Consider the following 18,694-nt stretch of genomic DNA (forward strand, 5'->3'; position numbering starts at 1 on the left):
AGTGTGGGAGTGTATGGGAGCTTGTGGTTGGTGTGGTGTGTATAGTGTGGGAGTGTATGGGAGCTTGTGGTTGGTGTGGTGTGTGTAGTGTGGGAGTGTATGGGAGCTTGTGGTTGGTGTGGTGTGTGTAGTGATTGTTTTGAGCTTGTGGATGGTGTGGTGTGTGTAATGTGGGAGTGTATGGGAGCTTGTGGTTGGTGTGGTGTGTGTAGTGATTGCTTCGTTTGACTTTCCGTATTCAGCCCTATTTTTGCTCGATTCCGATTCCCGTCTAGCTCTTCTGGTTTGTTTGCTGATTAGATCTTGTATATGACCACTAGCTCTTTCCGTTTGACTCCGATTCTTGCCTTAGCCAAAACTACCTTTTTTACTATTATATTAATTATTATTGAAAACACTTGGTATGATTATGTTTAATTAACTGGCCGGTGGGAAACATTAGAATTTCCTTCTATTCTATTCTGTTCCATCCTATTGGCACTATGAAAGCCCAGCTACAGAATCAGTATTTCTGTGCATTTAATCATGCTTATAATTCAGTGCACTACCCTCGGCACTGGACAGACTACCATCCCTGAAATCTGTCTTTTTTAAAAATATATATAATTATGGAAGGCCACGGAACACTCTCATGTTGTCGCCAAACTTTCGATTTATAGACTAGTAATCTGTACGTTTTCAGAGCTTCAAATGCTCTGTAGATGAGTCACAGGTCCACCGTTGGTAAAATGGTGTGATGTTTCAAAAGACTTACAGCTTCTTGATTGGCACAATTTTCTGTTGTAGATGAAGTCACAGGAAAACAGGGGGAGGGGCCTAATCGGAGGTCTGCCACACCCCAGAAACTAACACAGCGGTTACACACTCGTGTTTACAGTACACTGTCTACTGCCAGAAACCAGTTGTTTTCCCTTTGAGAGTTTACACACACATACACACACACCACATACACCCACGCACACCTCATCCACACACACACACACACACACACACACACATACACACACACACCACATACACGCACGCACACCTCATCCACACACACACACACACACACACACACACACACACACCACATACACGCACGCACACCTCATCCACACACACACACACACACACATACACACATGCACACACACACCCACACACATACACATACATATGCACACACACACACACACACACACACACAGCAGAGCTGCAGCACTGGGTGCAGGTCTGTAATGGGGCAAACAGCAGGAAAGAGGAGTCAGAGGCAGAGGGGCAGTACTGCAGTACTGACACATCCAGTACTGGGACCTGTGTGTACACTCCACAGGCCAGCACACGTCCTGACACCGGGAGCGATGGAGAGATAGAGAGACGGAGCAATAGAGAGACGAAGAGATAGAGGGAGGCGTTAATGAAGGAATAACCTGTTCTCCTGGGGAAACGTGAGCAGTTAGTCAGAGAGACCTGCGACCGGGGGTGAGGGGTCAGGCTGTGTGTTTTCGGGGTGAGGGGTCAGGCTGTGTGTTTTCGGGGTCAGGGGTCAGGTGATATCCTAATAAAAGGGCCGCATGGAGTGAGTGGGAATGAGGCTGAAATCTGATTGGTTGAGCAGTCAGTCTATCATTAAAGTGTAAATGAGTCTTTTTTAATATTAAGACATAATATTTTAATATTTATATTAATTATTATACTATTTTTATATTAAGGCTTGCTATATCATATTCATTCATAGACATGTGGAGGGAGGGGGATATTATAGCAGAAATTAACAAAAGTAAAAATCATAAATATCAAAAGATACTAAAATATTCATCTTCTATTAGGAAGTAAAAATGTGTTTGCTATCTCAGTAATTATGTGTTGTCATGATGACCTGATATTTAACTCTTGTTATTGTTTGTAGCCTCAAGTTGCAAGCTGCCCTTATCGCAAAGACAGGTACTGTTCTTCAAATGAAAGATAACATAAGTGACCTGCCACTTTTCAAAACCCAGCTTTTTATTTGATTTCTGATATCATATCAATCTGCAATTAACAGAGCACGAGAGACACAAAATGTAGAGTCATTCAGAAAAACAGTGTTCCACATGCACCTGCATCCGCTGGGAGAATAATATTCAAGCCTGGAGCTCAGGTGAGACAGAAGGCAGGTGAGGTCTACCTTCCCACTGCTGGCAGGTGTGAGCAGGGGCCACAAACCGTGTGTGTGTGGGGGGGGGGGGAGCTGGGGGTGGGGGGGGGGGGGTACTTTAACGTAATTGTCTCAGGAAAGGGTCTAAAAACAAACAGAGCCCCCCCATCTTACCTCTGCACTCCGCCACTGAAACCCAATGGAGCCGCTAAACAACTATTACAACCATCAGCCCGTACATGAGCTCCGTATCAGAGCGCCGAACCAGCCCACAGCTTAGCGGCTCACAATTAGCCTCTCCGCTGGGATAGAATTACCCTGTAAACTGAGAAGGTGCATAATGAAGACAGAACAACAGGGAGGAAGAAGAGAGAGAAGAGAGAGAGCTTGAGAGAGAGAGGAAAAGAGACAGAGCACGAGAGAGAGAGAAAGAGAGAGAGCACGAGAGAGAGAGAGAGAGAGCTTGAGAGAGAGAGAGGGAGAGAGACGAGACTAAGTGGAGAAAGAGAGATTAAAATTGTTTGAATGAAGTCCACGCTTGGCCCCCATTCATCTGTCATTCTGCACCAATCGGGGCTTTGTTCTGCCCTCTGCAAAGTGGTGTCAATCATCTCGGCCTGCTTTCGTACGACAGGAGAATTTATTATGAATTGTCTCCACAGCGTAGCGAGCGGCCGGCGGGTGCTCAGAATAGGCGATAGAGACCCAAGTTAGCCGTCAGCCAGCACTCACGCCCTGGACTGGCATCAAAGCGCCCGGCACGTCCAATCAGATTTGTCTTACAGGCATTACATGATGAATATGGTGCAGCTCCGGCACAAAGGGGCCTTTGTGCGGCCCCGAGCCGGCCCCCGAGCCGGCCCTATTCACCGGCCGCCGCAGCGCCAGGGACTGCCAGTAATGAGAGTGGCCAATCAACTGCGAGCAATGGCCATGCAATGCCCGGCCCCACAGAACGGGGTTGGGCGCCCACAGAAGGGGCGTGAGTGATGCCCCCCACAGAACGGGGGCGTGGAGCTCGTTTGGGTCGCCCCCACAGAACGGGGGCGTGGAGCTCGTTTGGGTCGCTCCCGTTTTTTTGAGGCCCATTCAGCTGGAGGACTGAAGTGTCAGGAAGAAGTGTTGGGACTCCGTGCATTCAACTTTTTTTTTTTATTTCAAGGGAAAGAGAGGGAGGGATTACCTTTTTTTTCATCCACCCACTACCCCCCCCCCCCCACAAGCCCACCCCACAATTCCTGGGTCGCAAAGACAGGGGGAGACAAAAAAAACACAGGAGCCGAAAGACTAACATTTTTCATTTTTTTGTCTGAGAGCACATCGGACTGAACACTGGATCGGCTGAGTGGGAAAGTTCTGTGACCTCCCTCTTAAAAACCCGGGGGGAGGGGGGTCTTGTAGGTAGACAAGTTGCCATTTTGAAAAGAAAAATAAAAGGGATACAGGAACAGTGTGGCAGCTGTAGGAAGCAAACGTGCTGACAGACGAGCTGCTTCCTGTCGCCGATGGTGACGGGACATCAGGAAAAGGGTCCAGCTTGGCCACTGACATTCCAGACCTGCCCCCGAGGGGGGGGCATGAGGGGGCATAACACTGGGGTTATTCCAAAACAGTGCCAACCTTGCCCCCCCCCCCCCCCCCACGCCCCAGCGCCCCCCCTTATCGGCAGAGCAGATTTAAAACAGGCCCTGACCTGAGCGCCAGGAGGCAGCCTGAGCGAGGCCAGGGGCACAGAGGGATTGTGGGTAATAACGGGAGTAGGTATTATTGAATGTCCTTCCAAAGACCCCCCCATCATCATTACTCTTCAGCGGGGGCAGCCGCGCACCCCTCGCTCGGCCTTGTTTGTGCCGTCCGGGTCCGAGCACGCAGAGGACATAAATAACCCCGCCACCGCAGCATGACAGGGGATCTCAATTTGTTTTTGCGCCTTTTTCTTGTGGTCGCTTAAAAATTAACATCTTTATCGTGGCCCCTCAAGGTTGCTCTCCATCGCTTTTTTACCCCTCTCTTTCTCTGTGTTCCTCCCTCCCTCAGAAATAGGTGTCACATCTCTCGTTTGTTATAAATAGGGAATGATTTATTTTATGGCTGATTTATTTCCAGCTATGCTGATTTTGAGAAGCGGAGAGATTGATGGCACAAACCAACATGGTAGAGCAGCGGCACGCTCCTGCACGGGCAGCAGGACACATGCTCAAACCAGCAGCACGCTGTCAGCATGGCCTCCCGCATCGCTGTTGTGTGTGTGAGCATGTGTGTGTGTGTGTGTGTGTGTGAGAGAGTGAGAGTGTGTGTGTGAGAGTATGAGTGTGCGTGTGTGTGTGAGAGAGAGAGAGTGTGTATGAGAGAGAGAGAGAGAGAGAGAGAGTGTGTGTGTGTGTGTGTGTGTGTGTATGTATGTGAATCCATTCACTGCACATTTATCAAAATCTCAAATATTGCTCAGGAGGTCGTACAAATTCCTGTAGGTGTGACCATCATGGGGGAGAGGACAAAGTCCGCTTTTATCATTTTACGAGTGCGGTGGGTGACTTATTACCATGGGGGTTACACTGTGGTCCAGCCCCACCCTGCCGCACCAAACAGGTGTGCGTCTGAAATCCCATTGGATGCAGGAAGGCACCACGGAGCACTGAACTGACTCTAACCTGATCCCACAGTTTAACTCTGGCGTAAAGGCTCTCTTTCTGTGGTCATTCCCATCATGCTGTGGCCCCTGACCCTTTTACAATAACTGGGGAGATTAGCATCCACTCTGGAAGAAAACAGCTGTCTGTAATGTTCGGCACTCAAGAAAAAACGAATAACAGCTATGCCCCCAAAAGTCAGCCACTATAAGAGGAGCCATTTTTTTCTGTCACTAAGAATGTGTCGAGGCAACCAGAAATGTTTTGCAGACGTCAGAAGCAGGGTTTAAAGTGTGTGTCCTTTGTGAATCCGTGTTGATGGGAGTTTGTGGGGCTGGGGAGGGAGGGGAACATGGCTCCTGAACTTCAGCCTCCTGAGACAGAGAGCTACTCCTGAAGGTGACTGGCTGTGACCTTGGAACACTTTAAAAAGGAATAACCCCTGCCATATAAATAAAAATAAATAATACCAAAATGCACATGCATTTTAGAAAATGGCTCAATAAACTGACAAATAGCAGAAATGGAAGACGAGATATGTTCTCAGAATTTAAATGACAACTTTTTTGAAACAGGAAAAAGCCATGTTAAGGACAATTGAACAACTGTTTAAATCACCCTTAATGTTTAAGAAAGTGATAGTGTATCTGTTTGCCATGGACTGCTTGTAGTAGAAGTAGTAGTAGTAGTACTTGGGAAGTAATTGGGAAGTTACTTTAATAGTATAATACAGTAAGTCAAATTGTATGAGCATGTAAACATCCTATCATAAAAGTGTCTAGTAAATACACACAAGTTTGTCCTGAATTGTTGAACCAAAAAACTACATTTCCTAAAAATAAAAGCAACTACTTTCAATGGCTGAGTAAGCACAGTTCTGTTTGCACTCATTTTTAATGCTACAAATATTAAATTTCGGTTCAGTATATGGGAGGTGGCCCAATGTGTTACTGTTAGTGTGCAGTCTGTGTCACATTTATTATTATTCACGTTATTGCGATATTTATGTGTATGATTTCAGTTCTGTTTCTTTTTGCGAGCAATTACGATGTAAACAGCCCCACGGCACGTCAGCTGATCATTCCTTACAGAGAACAAGAGGTTAACCTCTTACTCTCCGCTTTTAAGGTCATCCTCACCAATTTTGCATCAGGTTATTTATGGTAAATTCACGGTCAGGAAATTGAAACGTCTGAACATACATCAAAGGTCCGTGCATGAAAATGTCGTTGTCTGAATAGGCTGCACGTGATTGATTAGTCAGTATTTGATTACCCTAAAATGAACATTACCCTTTGCATTGTGAGATGGAATATCATCCCACCGGTTAAATGGCATGAATAAATCTTTTTAAGGGACCCCTTGTAAATTGCACGAGCGTCATCAGAACGCCGATCAAACGGTCGCGCGTGCATTTTTACATACATATGTCGCCTTTGCTTGACAAGAAAGGACAATGCAAAAATAGAATTTCACGCAAGCAATAATGGGGTAGCGGTTCCTTTCTGCGGCGGGTTTCTATTGACTCCGTGGGATATCGGTGGTTATATAAAGACATGAGTAATTGCTGTCATTAATCACTTGTTTGAATTTGTTTGGCTCGGTCGACGGGGCTTATATATACTGTGTGAACGCGAGCCGTCAGCCAATGAGCTGGAGCGCTTGTTTTCCTTTGAGTGCAGGCGCGTGGCTCACACCTGCACGGAAACCCCAAAAGCGGGTGGGTGGCGGTGCACTCAGTAAAAAGGGTATGGACTATGTACACTTATCGGGAAGCCAATAAACGCTACCTCCAGCTTCACAATAATGGCGGGACAACAATGAGTAACTTTTGAGAAGTTAGGCAATTTCTCGTCTACTGTCATTTTGGCAGAATTGGTAGAACTGGATCGTAACAAATTTACGCGCCTGATTTACGAATAAAATAAACAAATTATACAATATTAAATATCACTAATTTATAATGTCACCGTGTAAACAAGACAACCATGATCAGTAAGAATGAACTTTCAACCAGCAGACTGAACTGAAACTTCAAGAAATAAAACTTCGTGTTGGCCTTGAAGCTCTCAGAGCGTTCAGCCTCTTTGAACAAAATAATTTATTCTGTTCTAATCCTTTATAGGGCACTGGTCGTAAAGTAATCCCCGTCTCGTATAAATGGGTCATCAATCGCTGAATGTCTTTCTTAAATAGAAATCGCAGGGCCAGTGCCGCGCGTATTTTCCTGCCCGGTCGTCATTAATGTGAGGTCCTGGCTTTTGAGAATGAGTCTATTCTACTTCCACAGCTAAAGCTGCAGGTGAAATTCAGTTCGGTTTTCCCCTCCTCCTTCTTTTTATGCTTCGTTTGGCAACGATGTTTATTTACAATAAAAGGGAGGGAATAATGCGCATAATGAGCCGCAGAGACGCGTACAATAGCGCTTACAATGGGGTGTTGTGGTCCCCATTTCGGAGCTATTGGATTGGGGTGCGTGCGCGAGCTGAAAAACGCAGTTGGGATGCAAGTTAGCCGCCAGCACGGGGTGTGTTTAAGATTGATCTTAATCGTGCGATTGGAATTTTGACCCGTTCCATTCTTCTGAGCTGCCCGTCACAGAAGCCGTGTCATTCAAGAAACCATCGCCCCTGTCCTTTAAATTATTGGGTAAAGATAAAAAAGAAACAAATGCGTCCTGCGAAACGTGATGTTAATCTCCTTGTTCACTATGGTAACCAAGTGCGAGCACTGCACTCTTTTAATGGAAGGTGTGTCTGCAGTCTAAGTTCTGCGCAGCTGCGGCGTTTTAATTATCTAGAACGTCGCAAAATCCACCATATACTCCAGAAATGGCCCCGGGCATCCTTGGAGAATATTTTCTGTAGACACACGCTCGCTGATATCAAGTGTTTTTCAGTTTGCGGCCCTTTCTGTTATGCGCTCGAGATCTATTATCGTTACTTTCACTGCACTGCACTGAAAGCGGTTGGACGGGTAGATGCCCAAGTGTGCCACTAATACAAAACGAATACAAGACTTACAAGTGCTCGTGCAGAATGAGTTCGCACAGGTCACAGAGGCCCGCGCTGTAAGAAGAGCGCTCTCGATCAGTGCTCGTGTCTGGTCGGCTGTATTCCATTGGTCAATAGCTTGTTTCAGTTCACCATATGAAAAATGATGTGAAATTACAATAGTTTACCACGTTTTACAACCTTTGTCAAATTAATAATCAGATACAGTACAAAATATAGTATAAATAGAGTGATCTTTATTTATAAAGCCTATTTTACATAAAATATGATAAATCTGTTAAAAAAATTGCATATGTACATTTTAGTATGAAAAACATGGAACACAAGTGCATCCTTTAAAAAATCTTCCATACATAAAACACTTCAATCATTCTTGGGAACAAATAGTTTGCCATGATACCAATTCAGGACAAATCGACTATACAAAACACAATAAATCCAGCGGTCTGAACAGCAGGTTAAGACTTAGCCTATCTATACAGAACGGTTCTCGCAGGCGTCACCCTGTACCTCAACACACACACTCGCGCTCGCGGAAGGTGGCAGTGGCAGTTCTTCCAGAGTAAATATCGCTCGCTTTGCGTTTATTTGTTCGTGTGTAAAAAAAAACTTCATATAACTCGATGCGATGTATGTTACAAAAAAAGAGAAGAAAATATACATCAATTGAAATACGAAAGAAAATTGAGTATCACGTTGCTGCCGATTCCCCAATATTGGGAACTGGAGAAGCTGTAGTCCGATACTGCTCTCTGTCTCGCGCTTCACTGCGCACCTTCACCTGGCGAACTGGCATCGATTACTAAACTCTCCTGGTACCACGTCACTGTGGAGATACTGACTAGTCCGCACGGTTCCAAATATAATTAATTGCACTTAGTTTAACAATAATAACATTCCCTCCACAGTTTTGGTGGCATCCCTTTGTGTCTCGACGCATTATCCGGCAGGACCGGACGAACTGGTTCCCCCCTCCCACCCCCAAGTTATTCAAAGAGGCGCAGGGGACCCCCGTAATCCTCTTCTCCCGTAGCATGGCAACGGCGATCAGAAGTACCCCGGCTGATTTCCTCTCCAGCTTCAACTTTGCACCTGCGACACTTTTAAAGAAGAGGACAGTTAGTACCAAAGGCAGCGGCTTCCGAAGATTGTCGAATAAATCGAATTATACCAGAGTCAAATGCCAGCTAAAATAACTACTCGGTTTAACATCTGACAGCTGGGCCGTGGGTGGCGAATACACGCGTGCGGGAGATGTCATTTACCTCGTCAGTATCTGTCGAACCAGGTGGTGAAATCCAGCAGTTCCTGCTCCTCCGAACTCAGGTGCTCGTAGCTCCCTTCGTCCGAGGAGTAGCTGGATCGAGGCGATTCTGGATCGGCCGAGTAGGTGTTGGAAATAGTTGGGGACGGCACCCCGCACTGAAACGCAGCTGACACTGCATCGTGTTCGTCCAGGAGCTGCTGCAGGGCGCGTATATATTCTACCGCCGACCGCAGCGTCTCCACCTTGCTCATCTTCTTGTTGGCTGCGCCGTTGGGCACGTGTTGGCGCAGCGTCTGGAAACCCATGTTGACCTGCTTGACCCGGTTCCTCTCTCGCTCGTTGCGCCTGGCGACCGCGACCGGCTGCTGCTGCGGGATACTGTAGCCAAGTCCGTTGAAACTGAGCCTCCTCTTGCACCTGAGGAGTTCCGGCGAGCTTGAGCGCTGTCTTTTCAGCACTTTGTTTTTGCTCTGGTGACTCGAGTTGGAGATGCCACACTCCTGGGCAGAGGCTTGCAACGTGAGGGTCGCACACGCCTCCGAAAGTCCGAAAGAATAAGCACCTTGAGTGATTTGCGTTGTCGTGATGGTGGTGCTGTCCATTTTGCAGAAAAGGAAATGTTGCCTTTTGAAGACGGGATGCACGAACGCACCCTCACGCACGGAAAAAAAAAAAAAAAAAACGAAAGAGCTGGCAATTGTGCTTCCCGTGGGGCGTGTGGCTGGAGCGCACAGTGGACTTGGATCCAAACCCGAATAGCACCTACTCCACTGGCTGATCTGATGCAAACTTTGGCAGCACTCCTCTTTTTCAACACGCGCCCTACACCCCACCCCTTAAGAGATGCACGCTTCCCTGGAAGGCCCCGCCCCGCTGTGTGATTCTTCTGCTCACCGGCTTCGCGAGCCAGGCGCGTGGCTCGGGGAGCTCAATAAACAATCTAGCGCTTTCACAGCACCAGGAGCACGCGCTGTGCTCATTTACATTCCAATATACCTAGCTTGAAAGCCTATTGGCTGATTCAAACGGTCTGCAACCGGGTGAAAAAGAGTGAAAGAAAGAAAGAAAAATAGGGGAGAAAAGTGAATGGTTTGGTTCTCTGAAATGTCTTTTGAATTTGACAATGTACCCCTGGCAAGACTTCAAATTATCACTGTCTGTCCAATCCCCCAGCCTCCTCTCAGCCTTTTAAATATAAAATACCAAAGACGTTCTCTGGGGTATCCCGGTTACTGCCGGGGAAAAGGGAATAACTGGCAAGCGTGTTTCTCTATAGAATAACTGCTCCTTATAGACCTCGCTTTAATTTAAAGGTAAATATCCTATTAGTGGCGTTTGTCACAAACCACAGCGGGCTATCACACTTCTCCCTTTTCCAAGCAGCCAAGGTGCAAGCGGTGTACGCGCGCATTCACGGCTGAGAGAAAAAACAATGCACGGGCGCATGCAAAATATGCTCAGGCAAGGCAAGTTTTTGCATCAAATTCTCTAACGAGCATCGTTGCTCTATATTAGCACATAAAATAGGAAACTTTTATGGTAATTCTATAGTGGTATTTTCTAAATAACAGGATATAATAAATAATGTCAGGGTTTATCTTTATGAAGTTGAATTTTTCATATTTTGCATTCACAAGTCTCTCCTCCCTATATGCTTAATTAAATAACAACATTCACAGTAAAACGTTCATTGTTAAATCATTGTTATTATTGTTGTCGTTCATTGTTAAAATAATAATAATAATAATAATAATAATAACTTCTTTTGTATAGCCCCTTTCATACAGACTGCAGCTCAAAGTGCTTAACAGGAAAAATAAAAACAAAAGGCAAAAACGGGGAAAAGCACAGCAAACATAATCAGTCACAAGGGTTCAAAACATAGAAGAGCAAAACAGTTCAATTGGAAAACATATTGAAATTGAAACACGAATAAAATAAAATATTTACTATGAAAGAGTCAATGAGTAATGAGTAAAATAAATGAGTAAAATAAAAGATAAAAATAACAATAAAAATTTTAGAAAACAAGAATTAAAAATATAAATAAGTATCAATGGGCAGAAAATAAAGTAAAATAATATATATATATATAATAGAGTAAAATAAAAGATACAAGATAACAATACAAATTTTATAAAACAAGAAATAAAAATATGAATAAGTATCAATGGACAGAATGAAAATTAATTAAGCCAAATTAAAAAGGAAGGTTTTGAGCTGCTTTTTAAAATTGCAAACTAAGTCTACTGTTCTAATGTTTTGTGGGAGAGTGTTCCAGAGTTTTGGTGCATAATAGCAGAAAGCACTTTCACCCTTTTTTCCTGTTTAACCACAAGTGCATTAAGTAAGCCCACTGTGGATGATCTAAGTGCTCGAGTTGGTACATAAGGTGATAGGCTATCTTTGATATAAAAAGGTGCTAGGCCATTTAAAGCTTTATATACAAGTAACAAGACTTTAAAATCAACTCTAATAGAAACTGTAAGCCAGTGCAGAGCAGCAGGGACGGGTGTAATATGTTCTCTTTTCTTGGTTTTTGTTAGGATTCTAGCAGCCGCATTCTGGATAACTTGGAGTTTATCAATAGACTTCTTGGGCAGGCCGGTAAAAAGTGCATTACAGTAGTCCAAGCGGCTAGAGATAAAAGCGTGTATCAGTTTTTCAGCATCTTGGTGAGTTAAAAAGGGTCTTACTTTGGCTATGTTTCTGAGGTGAAAAAATGCAGTCTTGGTCACCTTGTCTCTGTGAGATTTAAAGTTGAGGTCAGCATCCAAGATCACTCCCAGGTTTCTGGCCTCAGTCTGTTGAGCCAGGGTTCCCATCTTTGCTTGCAGCTTGTACTGTGTGGTTGAATTAATGCTGGATATGCTGAATACATGACGGCAGGTGAGGAGGAAGACATAAAGAGGCCGCGTTTTTATAATGTGATCATTATAAAACTGTCTAGGTCATATAACGTAGGGCCAGGTCTCGAGCGTGTTTTCTGTAGATATGGGGTTCACCTCCTAGCTGCACAGAGGCGTCTTTAAATAAACATTGTGGTGAATCATAACTTTACCGTGACTAGAGTTTATAATGCATGATAAAATATTGCATTATAAACTGCCTTGTCTATCCAGACGCAGGTAGAAACTATATTATAAAATGATGTTTTGGCAGCTGTCCTAAACCGTTCTTCTGGTATTTTCAATCCGCAAGGCGAAATGGCCATGGTTTAAAGACCATGGTCTTTCTGTGTTTACCACTCCGTTCCTTAGGTAACAACTGAAAGGGCTCTTGACTATTTTGTGTAGCAAATTTCACACAAGGACTGTATATGCAAAGTATTGCTTTGCACGTCACAGCCAATGTAAGTATGTAATTGAAATGGACACGTGACTCCGTGAATCATTGTTTATTTAAGAGCATTTAGACATGCAGACGCTCATTTCCATATCGGCATGCTAAGGTGTACGCGTGCAGTTTTAGGCAAATAGCGGAGAACATGCCAAATCATTAGCGTCATAACACATAACAGTAGTCGACTCGCATAAACCTACAACCTCACGTTAAGAGGTTCTGTAGTTGCAAGATTGAGACAGACGAAGTTGTGCTTACGCAACACAAGAGTCCGAGGGTATAGTGTTCAGTGTGTCCTGGATATTGGCAGACCCACAACAAATGCTCAGAGTATGTTGAGTTAAGATGCCGTGTAAACAGATGTGTTAGTGTGCGGAAGAAGATAGTCGCTCGGATGACTGTAGCGGGTAGCACATCCACCACTATAGGAAAGAGGCTTTATACGTGATAATCCCATTTACCATGTGAATGTTACTCAGTAGCCTGTGTGTAATTACTCAACATGAATGTGTTCTTCTAACCTTTACTTTCACAACTGGCTCTCTGTCATATTCAACGAGTTTGTTTTGCCATAATGGAAGCTAAATCGTAAATGTATTGCATGTGAACATTTATTTTTGTTTATATAAGTGAAACCACGAGGCAGTGACATAGCCTACACCTACTTTTGTACCGAATGAAAAAAAAAAACTTTACTATACTTTCGAATATTTGTATTTAATTGAGGGTAGTAGAAAATAGACTTACAGTGACCTCTAGCGGTCATTCGGTCCCGTCTACCAGACTGTTTAGAGATGTTGATTTGCACGGCATTTAAACGCCAAGAACGGTCATTTTGTATTCCATGGATGAAGTGGAAATATTTGTGGTAGATTACTAAAGAAACAGACTCCCCAATTGTCAGTAATCATTAAGTCTTTTTGTTTCGACTGCTTAGGCCCACCACTTCATCATTGATCAGTGGGCGGCTGGGCCTATAACAGCAACAGGTTATCATGAGACCAAATCATCATGAGACCATGATGACCATGACTCGGACGAAATGGCAACATTCGGCAATGAACATCTAAATTAATCTCCGAAAAGTAAAAGAGTCAAATGGCAAAGTGAGGTATAGGTTATCACGAAGCTTTCGTGCGATTTCGTGTGTCAGGGCCTCAATGACTTCGTCGCCACATATATGCATTAGGATGACAAAAATCGGTATCCTCCCCCGAAACAATATGTACAGAATTTAAGTTTTCAAAGAATTATGTGGAAATGTTCAAAAGCAATATAATGAACAATCACTCGTTTGCCTTGTACACGTTTCGAAGCTGTTAACTGAAGACTGCTAACCTAACAGGACACATTTGTAAACTAATTTGGAAAAGCTATTCAACTACGAAATACGAATTAACCATCTCCTTGCAGTGGCCCATTGAAAGACCTGAGAGAAACGAGCTAATTTGCATGGCCTCCTATATCGCGGTGGTAAGCTCCAGTGAAGGCTATGGGCCGACAGTCCAAACTGATTATCTGTTATCAGTGATTACCTCGCAGCACGGACAACCGTCAGCTTTAAATTCGCCAGACTTACACCCCCGGGAGAACGTGCGAATTGTTATTTGTCCAGTGGGCGATTCTTCAAATTGTACATTTGAAACGTAGGCCTAAGTGCTTGTCCTGATCAAACGCTGCGTACTCAGTCATTTTAAACTTCAACCAGTAGGTGGCAGTCGTAGACAACGCAAGGTAAGCGTACTGCAATGACGTTCAACCACTAAATGAAATTTGTATTACGTGTTATTTCTTTCGTGTTATTTATTTCTTATTTATGGGTGGAATTGACAGGAAAAACAAAACGTGGGGAGCAGAGCATAAAGAATTACGCAAACCTGGTTCCCATTGATAAGACTAAGCAAATAAAACTAGAAGGCATACCTATTTGACAACCACATCCTTACACACCCCGGAGGGTGATGTAATAATATTAACCGCTGAGTAAGGAGGAGCTGGAGCGGTGGTGATGTTCACTGAATTGTTTGGGTTTCCCCAGCAAAAACCCCTACAGTTTGGGTTATATTCTTTCAGTGTGTGACAGCAGACAAAAGCCCCCAGTCTGTGTGTGTGCGTGTGTGTGTGAGTGCACGTGTGTGTGTGTGTCAGTGCGCGTGCATATGCATGTGTGTGTGGGGTGTGTGTGTGTGTGTACACGCATGTGTAACCCTCTCTGTACCGTGATCCCATCTCTTTCTATACCCCTCTGTGTTTCCCTTGTATAACGGTGAGAAGGGTCATAAGGAAGCTGGTTCGTCTCTCCTTAATGGGCAGACGGTCCTTAAGGTCGAAGGGTGCGGCTGGCTTTCCCTGACGTCTTACTGGGAGAGCAGAGGGAAGTGAAAGCGGCTGAAACGCAGCATTAGCCTGTGCTCAGGCCTCTGCTGGGGGGGAGAGAGACAGAAGAGTGGGGGCCCCAGTGAGCAGGGAAGAGAGAAGCGTTCCCCTGAGTGAAGCCGCACTTCCTCATTCACACCCCTCCGTTACGTTTGGGACGCCTTCCGCATGCCTGTCCTGTCTCATGCCTGGCCCCCCCACCCCTCCACCCCTCCACCCCCCACCCCAGACCAGCTTACATACTTATGGATGTGTAGAAACACTACCAGCAGTTATGCTCAGTCCTCTTGATGGTATTTATATCCACAGATGGTCTTTTTATGATCTTTGGAAAAATAAGTGGAAGTTTTGCGCTGCCAGCCGGTGGGAAAGCTGCATAATTAGGAGCAGGAAGTGCCCTCTTAATAGGAGCTATCAACTGGACAGCAGCAATTGTTGTTTTATTCTTCCAGAGAACTCTGGTAGGTATTCTGACATTCTCTTTCAGCAGTATGAATGAAGGCCGGCTCATTGAGGAACTGGCTGCTCTGTATCGCTGTGGCGGTGTGTGAATCACCCAGACACCATCAGCACCTCCACCTGCATTTCTGAAAAGCCCCATCCTCCTGCTTCAGGAGAACAAGTTCCAGTGCTGTGCTCTTGGAGGGGGGGGGGCATATTTAGCCCTTTGAAGAGCAGGTTTTTGGAATGTTTTTTTTTTTTTCAAAATTCCATGTCAGTGTTCTAGAACTCTGCTTTCAGTCACCAGCAGTGATTGTGACATCAGTATTAGAATGTTCAGTTAAGAACATTCTAATCACATATTTGTGATCTTGTACCATAAAAAGGTTAAAAGGGTCACTTTCTAGGTATTTTTTTAATATATTTGAGGTATTTTTTGTTTGAAATTTGGTGTCCAATGCGGGGCTGAGTATATCAAAATCCACCCCAATTTGTAATGTCCAATCGTATGCAACCACGGACGCGTTCATGCTGCAAAGCCCACTGGTGATTCAGGAGAGTGCGATAGTTCAGGTTTAATGCATGTTTTTCGGTTGGCCCAGGCAGTTCATATTATTCTCTTACTTTGCTGGTATTCTCCAAGGTGCATGCAGTTTCAGACTTCTGTAAATATATGAATCTTAGACACAAACTGGGCCAATGAAAAACCTACACCACTGGAACTGAAATACTGTGATAGAAAACCCCAGAACCATCCCTTTAAAATGAAGAAAATGGGCCCTCATGTTGAGCCAATCCGAGGCGAGCTCCTGGCGATCAGCAGCCCACAGCAGACCTGATGCACATCGAGCTCTCCATACAGCAGTTACATTCCTGCAGCCAATTTTAAGATAAACATTTTTTCCTCTCATTTTAAGAACTAAATTCTCTCATAGTATTGTTCATTTTTGGGTTAGTAATATATTTTGCTGAAATCTTTTTTTGTTAACATTTTTACCAGCACCTGACGAGTTAGTATTTCAAATGCACGTTGGACCCAGGTCTGGTCTATAGACCCACCACACAAACAGTAAATTAAGTTAAACTAAGTATGCAACATATGTACGCAGCATGAAACATGCTCTTTGCATCCACTCTTGCCTTAGTGGTGCTGTGGAGTAATTCAGTATATTATTCAGTAAAGTTGAATATTTAGTGATTTAATAAAACAGGTGGGGTTAGGGACATAAGCACATCTGTTTCGTCCCACACATTACTGGTCCAGAGCAGCCTGATATGCCACTACATCGTTTCACCCCGCGGCACTTCTGGTGAAAAAAAGAGAAGGAGAAATGATGAGGGGTTTGAGATGACTGATCTGATGCTAAATGTGTGACATCACTGAACCCCCCGCCCTCAGTGAGGAATTCCTCAGAGTGTTCTGTGGTTCCCCCCCTTCCACTTTCAACCACGGCAAAACTGCAGTGCACGACCAAGCCTGCGTCACCACACCTGGTCTCAGTTCCAAGTGAGCAGAAACCAGGAAACCAGTGCTACCGCTCAGCCTTCATCTGGCCCTAACCTGGCCCTGATATGGCACTGATCTGGCCCTGATATGGCCCTGATATAGCACTGATCTGGCCCTGATATGGCACTGATCTGGCCCCAATATGGCACTGATCTGGCCCTGATATGGCACTGATCTGGCCCTGATATGGTCCTGATATGGCCCCAATCTGGCCCAGTGCTAATCACTGCAGTCTGCTTCTACTTTGAGTTTATTCACTGTAAGCAGCCAGTGACTCACCGCTGCTGGACTCAGCTTATCATTTACCTTTCTCTTCACTGTCAACCTCTTTCAGATCCTGAGATGAAAAACATGATATTATTATTATTATTATTGTTATTATTATTATTATTATTACTTGTAGTATTAGTAGTAGTAGCAGTAGAAGCAGCAGCAGTTATGACAGCAGTAAGTACTTGATCAGTACCTAAGGCTATATTCCCTCGCTTTCACATTAGTTGAACATTAACTTCGCTAAAAACCCGATTGTAAATGCCATTGTGGGAAGTCCATAGTCTCTTCTATATCTTGCTTAAGATCTGGGAAACACAAGTTCCATATCTAAGGAATGACAGACTTTGACAGAAACTTCTGTAACGTGTAACAAAAGGAATGTTTTTCCCACCCTTTGGGAAAATCCCTGATTAAAAAACAGTGCCCACAGTGGAGTTTAAGATTAGGATGAGGAATTAGCGCCTGGAAAAGATTCAGTGCCTCAGGCAGTCAGATAATGGGCTCCCAGGGCAATACTGACCCTGCTGAAAATTAAACTAGCCTAAGCTGTTTAAGCTCATTTAAGCTGTGTTTTCAACACTTCCAGCTAGTCCACCAGCCAACCGTCAGCTAATCTACCAGTTTGACCACCAGCGTACTCTATCACTTTAACCAGCTTTGTAACCAGCACTCTTATCAGCTTAACCAGCTTTACTAGCTTTGACCAGCCACAGGCCACCTATGAACAATAAGTGCTGATAACACAGCTTCAGCTATCTTAGAATCCCAGCTGATTTTAGCTGCGATGTTCAGCAAGTTGACTCAGTGAAGTTTAGGAAGATTGGCTCCACAGACTTTGATATCGTGGGTATTCATGTGATTAAGCCCAAGCAAAGCAGTGACTTTTGTATTACAAAAGGGGGATTCTGGTAAAAAACCAAAGCTAACTGCAGTTGTTGTCACGGCAATACGCCCACACTGAGAGTGTGTGCTGAAACAGGTTTGTCCACAGAGCTGCTCATGTCTTTATGTGAGGGGACAGCTGCTGCAGGAAAAGCAGGACTTTCCCTTTTCGCTCGAACGAGAGACTCCGGGAGGAAGAATGAGGAGTGTTTGGTTGGTGGTGAAGGTGAGGAGTGTTTGGATGGTGGTGAAGGTAAGGAGTGTTTGGTTGGTGGTGAAGGTAAGGAGTGTTTGGATGGTGGTGAAGGTTAGGAGTGTTTGGATGGTGGTGAAGGTGAGGAGTGTTTGGTTGGTGGTGAAGGTGAGGAGTGTTTGGTTGGTGGTGAAGGTGTGGTTCATGTAATCATGGTCAGACTAACAGTGTCACTTTGTCCTGTAGTACAGCAGCTGTTCCACGCACCAGCAAACCCTACTGCCCATTTTAATCAGGGAAACTAGAACGGTTTTGCCTGCACTTGTAACGCAAACACACAAGAAAGTTTGTGTCATCTCAACAACAACAAGGAAACAAAAGAGATAAGTTAATGGGACAGGATTTGCAGTCCTGATAAGGAGCAAACGTGAGTTTGCCTCAAGTGCTCCAAAGCAGCCTGGCTTGTTGTCAGATAGAAGGCCCTTCTGCGCTCCCGTATCAGGTGATAAGAGCAGTATCACCTCACTCCTACACACATTCTCAGAAGCAAGCCAACGTGTGCGACATTTGAACCCTCGTGTACTGAGCGTTCTCTAGCACTGCGTAGTGCAGCCTTGGGCTCATTCATCAGCAGAGAGGAGATTCAA

The 18,694-nt window shown here is 44.6% G+C and overlaps 1 protein-coding gene across 1 annotated transcript; it reads right to left on the minus strand.

Moving 5' to 3' along the window:
• Window positions 1-7,963: 7,963 nt before the first annotated feature.
• Window positions 7,964-9,862, minus strand: ascl1b (achaete-scute family bHLH transcription factor 1b). The gene is made up of 2 exons (XM_064312715.1): window positions 9,032-9,862; window positions 7,964-8,866 (listed from the first exon to the last, which is right to left on the minus strand). Exon 1 carries the CDS (start codon window positions 9,633-9,635, stop codon window positions 9,036-9,038), a length of 600 nt encoding a protein of 199 aa, XP_064168785.1. The 5' UTR covers window positions 9,636-9,862; the 3' UTR covers window positions 7,964-8,866; window positions 9,032-9,035.
• Between the last annotated feature and the right edge of the window lie 8,832 nt (window positions 9,863-18,694).

Source organism: Anguilla rostrata, chromosome 16 (genome assembly GCF_018555375.3).
Source record: "Anguilla rostrata isolate EN2019 chromosome 16, ASM1855537v3, whole genome shotgun sequence".
In the NCBI taxonomy this organism is placed as follows: Eukaryota; Metazoa; Chordata; class Actinopteri; order Anguilliformes; family Anguillidae; genus Anguilla; species Anguilla rostrata.